The 8,155-nt window shown below is 43.3% G+C and overlaps 1 protein-coding gene across 1 annotated transcript in view; it reads right to left on the bottom strand.

Moving 5' to 3' along the window:
* Nucleotides 1–215: 215 nt before the first annotated feature.
* LOC124271872 overlaps nt 216–8,155 on the bottom strand; it is a 38,713-nt gene continuing 30,773 nt past the window's right edge. Inside the window, 6 exon segments of the mRNA XM_046707028.1 lie at nt 216–1,418; nt 3,022–3,113; nt 3,473–4,997; nt 6,441–6,497; nt 7,211–7,307; nt 7,309–7,365. Coding sequence (XP_046562984.1) covers nt 1,306–1,418; nt 3,022–3,113; nt 3,473–4,997; nt 6,441–6,497; nt 7,211–7,307; nt 7,309–7,365 — 1,941 coding nt within the window. The 3' untranslated portion in view covers nt 216–1,305.

Genomic DNA, 8,155 nt, shown 5'->3' with positions numbered 1-8,155 from the left:
TGATGTGTAAATGTCATCTTGGCATATAACAGAATTGTTATTTTAGTCCAAACTTAATTCAATTGTGTAGTTTGAGCAGGAGAGGAATAGTTATTTGGGGTACAAATTCAGTCCCATCACATTTTCATCAACATATTCTTTCATAAAGAATAGAATAGGTTATGGTATTTGTAAAACTGTCAGTGGATAAAGCCTCTTTAACTACAGGGTGATTAAATTGATGGCTATACCCAAACGTTTCTGTAGCATCACATCTTATTTTCAAAATGGGGTGGTGCTTAATTAAAGCACGGGTGTATAGTTTGTTATAACTGAAGAGTTGTTACCCTCGTGCTTATTCGGATAGTAAGAAACTGTTTTTGGTTCCTTTGGAGTTCGTTAAAGTTGGTTTGCGAATTGGCTGCGAAAATACATAGGGGTCATATGGTGAAGGTCAAAATAGGGAATTGCATCGGACAGCATTGATGTGTAAAATCTGCTCATAGCCTCCAGATGTCTTCCGTAAAATGTTTGAGACTTTGTGACCATTTTTGTCGAGAAAACTTCCACCAGGACATCATCTTGAATCGTTGCCTACATTGAGGTTATCAACATGCATCTACCTGGACATTGGTGCTTCCATTTAAAGTATTTCGTAAACCTCTGTTTGGTGGTCGACTAAAGAACAGTATTTTATCACTTGTATTTATATCTCAACATTTTATTTCGTCCACTGTGCTGTTTTCTCGCAATAGTTTTTAGGACGAGTGAAGTAGGGACAGCCCTCAGTGGTGACGTTTCTCTATATGCTATACCTGGCTGGCCGACTCAAAGGAGATTCCGGCTATTGATGCTCGTAACTGATTGGCTGACAAGGCTCGGTGACTTTGGTTGGTGGCGTCCACGGCTCCCGACGGCGTGTATCGTGCTTACAACATCAATCACTGGATTGTTCAGTCCAGACTCGATGATTTTCATGTACGAGGTGACTGAATGGAATTGGTCATAAGTCTCGTTGACCTGGATGGTTGCGTGGAAAGGTAGTCTTACTTCGTCTTGGAACCTGGCTTATAACACAATCACTGGTTCACCTGGTCGACACGCGAGTATTTACATTCCGTCGTAATATTGCTTGGATTTGGTAACCGAGACTTACAGCAGCAAACACGGTATGTTAATGATAGGTTGATCTACATTATACACAGACACTCAGGACGTCCCGAGTCACATAGAAGTATGCAAATAAGCTGTACTTAAATCCAGTATGTAAATCAGCATTCACGCCAGGAATAATCGGAGGGATGGAGTGGTATCACTTATCACGTGTCACTTCTTGATTTCCGTGGCAGTAACAGAATGATACATGAGTAGATCCATGATCTCGAAGATCGTCATCACACTGGCACCAATAAACAGCCCCATGGATCCGCCAATATCGCCTGTAACAGAGAGACCATGGTACACTCAGGTTGTCATGTTTTGAAGGAATGCCGAGTATGGTCTGCGATTAACACTCTATATGTTTAGGTCAAGGTGTCAGCGTGACATGACATATACTTCCTGGGTCCCGATCAAGACTGACTGACTGAGTTTGGTTTTACGCCGCTTTTAGCAATATTCCAGCAACATCACGGCGGGGGCTTCACACATTGTGCCCATGTGGGGATTCGAACCCGGGTCTTCGGCGTGACGAGCCAACGCTTTAACTAATAGGCTACCCCACCGCCCCTCCCCGATCAACAAAGCGTTTGTAACGTTAAGACCTGTCGTAACTTTATCAGAGGCTTACGAATGTCATAGGGACATAGCCCTACGAACGTTTTGTGGATCGGGACTACGATACGGAAACACCACGGGGACAATCGTAATGACATGATTCGATTAACAGAATGTTCACAATAATGACTCAGACAAGGCAAACATAAAAGATCCTGTCTTAAAGTTATGTCATGGAATTGCAATCTTTTCAAATCAAATCTTAACGCATCGATCACTGAACATGGACAGGACTAGTTCATTACGCAGGTGAAACCTCATTGGCAAACACCAGAAGGAATGAACTCTGGGCCGGTCACGATGGAAGGAAGTTTATTTTGCCCAACAGAGTATAATGGGATGACAACTAAACTGTTACTACGACTCTCGACCTGGATCTATTCAGTGGAAATATACTGAAGGAACAGTTACTACTGACATCAATTAAGGGAATATTCCCGATAATAAGCCATAGCGTTTGCTACTAGTTTGTTTGCAATCAACGTTGAAGTCGCTCGATCCTTGCTTTTTGGCTTCATTTAATAAGTACTGGATAATTGATATCTTCAATATCATCAACCTCATCATCATCATCATCATCACCATCAGCAGCAGTATCGGAATCATAACGAAAGGTGAGGTGAGGTGAGGTGAGGTGAGGTGAAATTGGGTTTAACGTCGTGCTTGAGAATATTTCGCTCATATGACGACGTGCATGCATGTGTATGTGTATGTGCGGCTGCTTGTACTAGCCCAGACTGAAGCTGGTTTTATAGTGCTAGCCCACTGAGATACCATGCCGCAGTGAAGCATGAATACCCCACTCAGACACATTACACTGACTCCGAGCCGACCAGTCCTTGTTTGTACCCATTAATGCCGAGCGCCAGGCAGGGACCAACAAGTACCATATTTTAACGTCTTTTGGTATGACGCGGTCGGGGATCGAACCCGCGACCTTCCGCTCTCCGGGCGGACGCTCTAACCACTACACCACGGAGGCGGTCCATAACGAAAGGTTCAGTATAGCACATAAAGATGAGTATATAGTAATACTGATGGTGGTATAGTGAGTGGGTATGGTTTTACGCCGCTTATTGTCAGTGTGTGTGAGAGAGTATAAAAAAGCAGTGAATGTCAACTAATACATCATTAATGTGAAGCTAATGTCCTTAAAAAAGGAAACCAATACAGCATATGCTACGTGTTGATGCTTATCGACACTTAACTTTCTACTGGGTCGTAGGACCTTCGGTATAGACGATGTATACTAAACAAAATACTTACACAGTAAGGCAAAAATGTCATAGGCAACTTGCTGAGTGATCTTCTCATAACTCAGTTCTCGGTAGAAGACGTTGACCTTCAGGAAGTTATCCCTGGAAGAGAACATCAGTTAAAGGATAAATAAAGGATTATTGAGTATTTAACGCAAGGCAATTTCACCTTCACCCGATGACTTTAGCTGAAGATATCCAATGTTAAAACTCCCGATCGTGAAATTCCCCTATAACTAGACACGCACACACATACGCACACACATAAACATCCACGTACGATCAAACAACAGTTTCATACTTTCATTTTAAAGATGATTCTCTCTCTCTGCTTCTTTCTATATTGCTTCCTCAATCTCTTGCCCTACCCCCCTCTCTCTCTCTCACACACACACACACACAGACAGACAGACAGACAGACACTCACTGAGGCACAAATTGCTATTCAAGACGAGACGTACCTGACAAATGCCGAATCTACGTGACTGCTGGAATGGAACATTTCCATGTGCTCTGCGAGACTCTTAAAACTCTGAAGGAACTCCTCATCCTTGTTAAGGAAACGACTCCGGACATCAATCATGTCCCGATGACGAGCAAACTCCTGCGCGATCTCTGCTGCTACCTCCGTATAGTTCCTGAGATACCGTCTGATATTCTTAAACTTCCAGTACCGCATAAGATTAACCTGGCTCAGAGTAAAGTTCCACATCTGCTGGGACGCCATCGACAGCTGATCCCAGCCATCGTAAACATTCTGACCACGGTTCCTCACAGTGTCAAAAAACACTTTCAAATTATTGATGCCATTTTGGATTTTCTCAGACCTAAAGTGCTCTGCTACATCCACTTTGCTAACGTTCCCATAGGCTAAGTAATCCTTGCACATCTGTATTCCAACCTTCATGTCTGCCATCAAAGACCTCTCGATGCCATGGATCAGCTCGGACACGCTGGAGAAATACCCAAACATTGTATCCCCTAGCCTGATGAAGTCAGTTCGCATTTGAAGGAATGTCTGTTTCCTTAATTCAAGCTGTGTCACTGGCCACTGGATGAAATCGTTGAAAAACATGCTTTTACTTTGTAGAAATTCTCTAGACGCTCGTAAGAACTTAACATTTGTTATGTATATTTCTGTGGAATTTACAGTTTTATTATAGAATGCTTTGTCTGCTATTTTCCCGTACTCCTTCATCCATGTTGCCATGGTGATTATATCCCTTTCGACTCTCAGAGACCTTACACGAACATGATTACTACGTGTAAATGCTTGAAGCAAAAGTTCCCGCGGAAGAATCAAATTGCTGTTCTTCCTGCTAAAGTTTTTGAATCTATAATTAAAGATTGATGACGTATTGAGGAAACCTTTAATTAGTTGTGTGTAGTTCTGCAGCGTTCTCTTCCCTATGTCCAGTCTAGCATTCAGCTTGTTCTTTGCCATGAGGAAGAGGACCTCTCGGACAGCAGGATCATCTATCTGTGGATCAACCAGTTGGGAAATCAGCTTCTCCACGCCGAAGGTGAACTCCTGAACCCCATGGCCTAGGACAGAGAAGGTTCTCTCATTCATAGCGTCTCGGGCACGTACAAGGTTCTTCTGAAGAATATAGTCCTGATAATTGAAATACAGTTCAGTCTTGTTCCAGTTCCAAAGATAATCACTGGAAACATTCACAAGGTGTTTCTCCTGCTCTTCAACACTCACCTGCAACTCATCAAGAATCACCTGGTTCAACGTTTGGAACTTCCGGTCAAGGTTTTCTGTGAGAGATTTAAGAAGGTCAGCCCTGTTTTTTTGTAGACGATGAGTGATGTCTCGGGCGTTCTTGTACTTCATTTTCAGGGCGGAACGGTTAGAGTTGCTAAGGAAACGGTCTATGACGAAGGTCGAGGTCGTAGCGTAGGAGACGGTTGGATCAAAGATCTGGAAAGCGCAGGGGACAGGACAAGAACAGGTGTCCCTCACAGACTGACGTATATAATCTGTAAATATGAAGGTGGTTATGTTAGGTATATGACGACGTGTTGATTGATATGGAAGGAGAGGTATGTATTGCAGGTAAAATGAAATCTTCAAAACAATCCTTCGTGAACACTAAACATTTCACAGGTTTGAGTCCGATGGCTTTATAGAATGCTATTGGATAATGACTGCACGGATCACTATCTTTCATGTCCTGACAACCAAGAAAGAGCCGTGGGGTAGCCCAGTGGTTAAAGCGTTGGCTCGTCATTTCAGGTGTCCCCCGCGATGATATTGCTAGAATATTGCTAAAAGCGGCGTAAAACCATACTCACTCACTCAGTAACCGAGAACAGTTTCAGTTGGGCTGGTAACGGATGACGACACTTAGATCCATCACTATGACTACCAGAACAAACAGGAATTCTTGGATCTACTGGATCAACTAACAAAGTGACAGATAGCAAAGGAGTACTTCACACGAGGAATAACTATGAATGGTGAATGATGGCAACGTATGGAAATCATTGAGAGACTGTATAAAAGAGAAGCCACGCGGAAACTTCAACATAGGATTCTTCATCATGACCATGTTCCAGTGTACACTAGTCTTGTTTGGAACGTGGTGTATAGAAACATGTACAGTACTGACGATGTTTCTCCATAGTTCATGGGGGTAAAACTATTTGTTAAAATAATTTTCGAGGATGAACTGAATTCTATGCTGTATTCCTATATTTCATTATGTTTTCTATGGAGTCATAACAGAACAGCAAGTCAAATTTATGAGGAGTTTGGGGGGTATTTATATGACACTTGACAACGGTGTCAGCTTTGAATATTGTCAGACCATGACGAGAATGTGAGAAATAACGCTTCAGGTAAAGCTGAAGCTGGCGAATCACAAAGATCATAAGCATGGCACTTCAATGTAGCCATGGACATCAAAGCATATTGAAGATCGTCCAAGATCAAGGAAATACACACACACACACACACACACACACACACACACACACACACACACACACACACACACACACACACACACACACACACACACACACACACACACACACACACACACACACACACACACACACACACACACTGGCATTTATTCTTGTAAATATATATAGTTTTACGGTCCTATACTGAAAATCAGAGGCCCTATCTACAAATGTACACACACACACACACACACACCAAACAACAACGCACACACACACACACGCACGCGCGCGCGCACGCACACACACACACACTGTCCACTGTCGCCCAGATTCATACTTTAGGTTCCATATCTGCACAAGAGGACTGACTGACTGACTGAGTTTGGTTTTACGCCGCTTTTAGCAATATTCCAGCAACATCACGGCGGGGGACACCATAAATGGGCTTCACACATTGCACAAGAGGTGGGGGAGGGTGTTATAATTGACCGTGGTGCATATAGGTCTTACCAAGTTTCTTCAGATAGCAGTCATGGTGTTCCTGCAGCGTGCAGGACTCGGGGCTATCTGCAACAGGAGGTAACGGTCATACAACTCACAGACGATAGTAACGTAGTCATGGCTTAACGTTGCAGTCAGCAATCGAATACTAGCTAAAATTAACATGAAAAGGATAGTAGATGTTGTTTTTGCCCAGCATTCAGCAATATTACAGGTTGGTCAACGTGTTTTGGAAATAGTCAAGACAACACAGATGTTGATACAATGAGAAAATAACAACATAATGTACGATAACACACAGAGGAACATTGTGTATGATTCTATGATTCTACACCTTTCTAATACATGTATGTCTCTTTATGTCTCACTGATCAATAGAGGTCGCAGAGCACCTGATCTTTTATTATCTTATTTGACAAATTTTAATCTATGTGTAACAGAGCTACCTAGGAAATATATTTCCTGTCAGCATAATGCCACCAGCAGGTGCGTGCGTGCTTGTGTGTGCGTGCATGTGTGCGTGCGTGTGTTTAGGATAGGGGTGAGGGGGTGAGATTTGCCGGGTTATCAATGGGACTAGTCATCACTTTATCATCTACACTATTTCACATTTATTAATAGGCAGCACTGTCCAATTATCTACCAGTTCTCACCGATCATGTTTTTATTCCATACCTTCGTTTCGCTGGCAAATCAGATTATTTGTAATTCCTAAAGATAATGTCAATATTGGAGTATTAGTGAAACAGGAAATGTTGAGTGTGATGCTTCACACTTACCTTCTCCCCTCGGCATATAGAAGAGTCTACACCCACAGACTGCATCCAGCTGTTTTGTTAAACATTCCACCTCACAGTTCTCCAGGGAATACTGGGGGGAAGAGGGAGAGATCAGGGGAGCTACATTCCCCGTACGGTTTCGGGAGATTCACAACCTGCAAGATAAGCACCAGCATTAGTCACTGTTGTTCAACACCGATTTTCACGACTTGTAAATGTTCGAGTCTGGACCAGATACACCAGTGGTTGATAGCGTGAGCAACTATGGGACAATCATGCAGGGTTCCTATTCTGACCCGGGTTTCCCTATAACCATGATATCATATAGGATCTTTCAGTCGGTCGGTGAGAGTGAGTGAGTGAGTTGGGTTTTACGCCGCTTTTAGCTATATTCCAGCAATATCACGGCGGGGGGGCACCAGAAATGGGCTTCACACATTGTGCCCCGATGAGTGAACAATAACATTTGTTCATAACACTATTCCAGCTATATGGCGGCGGTCTGTAAATAATAGAGCTAAGACCAGGCAATCCAGTGATCAACAGCATTAGCACCGATCTACGCAATTGGGACACGATGACATGTGTCAGCCAGGTCATCCAGCATGACCACCCGATCCCGTTAGTCGCCTCTTACGACAAGCATGGGTTGGTGAAGACTAATTCTTCAAGGGTTGTCTGCCCACTAAGCGCAAGGTGGGTCGATCGATCCCTAGCCGCGTCATACTAAGAGACCGTAACTAATGGGCCTTTTCTCTTTGTTACCCGGCCTGGTGCTGGGTTAAAACCAGGACTGGTCTGTTCGGAGTCAGCAAACTGTGTCTGAGTGGGCGTATCATTGTCTAACTGGCATCTCAGTAGCCTGGCGCTATAAAACCTGTATGACTAGACAGACTAGTACAAGCAGACATACACACACACAGTTGAATTCACATCGCTGTATAA

This window comes from Haliotis rubra, unplaced genomic scaffold (genome assembly GCF_003918875.1).
Source record: "Haliotis rubra isolate DU_JTF1 unplaced genomic scaffold, ASM391887v1 Scf164, whole genome shotgun sequence".
NCBI lineage: Eukaryota > Metazoa > Mollusca > Gastropoda > Lepetellida > Haliotidae > Haliotis > Haliotis rubra.
The sequence above is the reverse complement of the archived record's forward strand: the minus strand, read 5'-3'. Positions and strand labels throughout refer to the sequence as shown.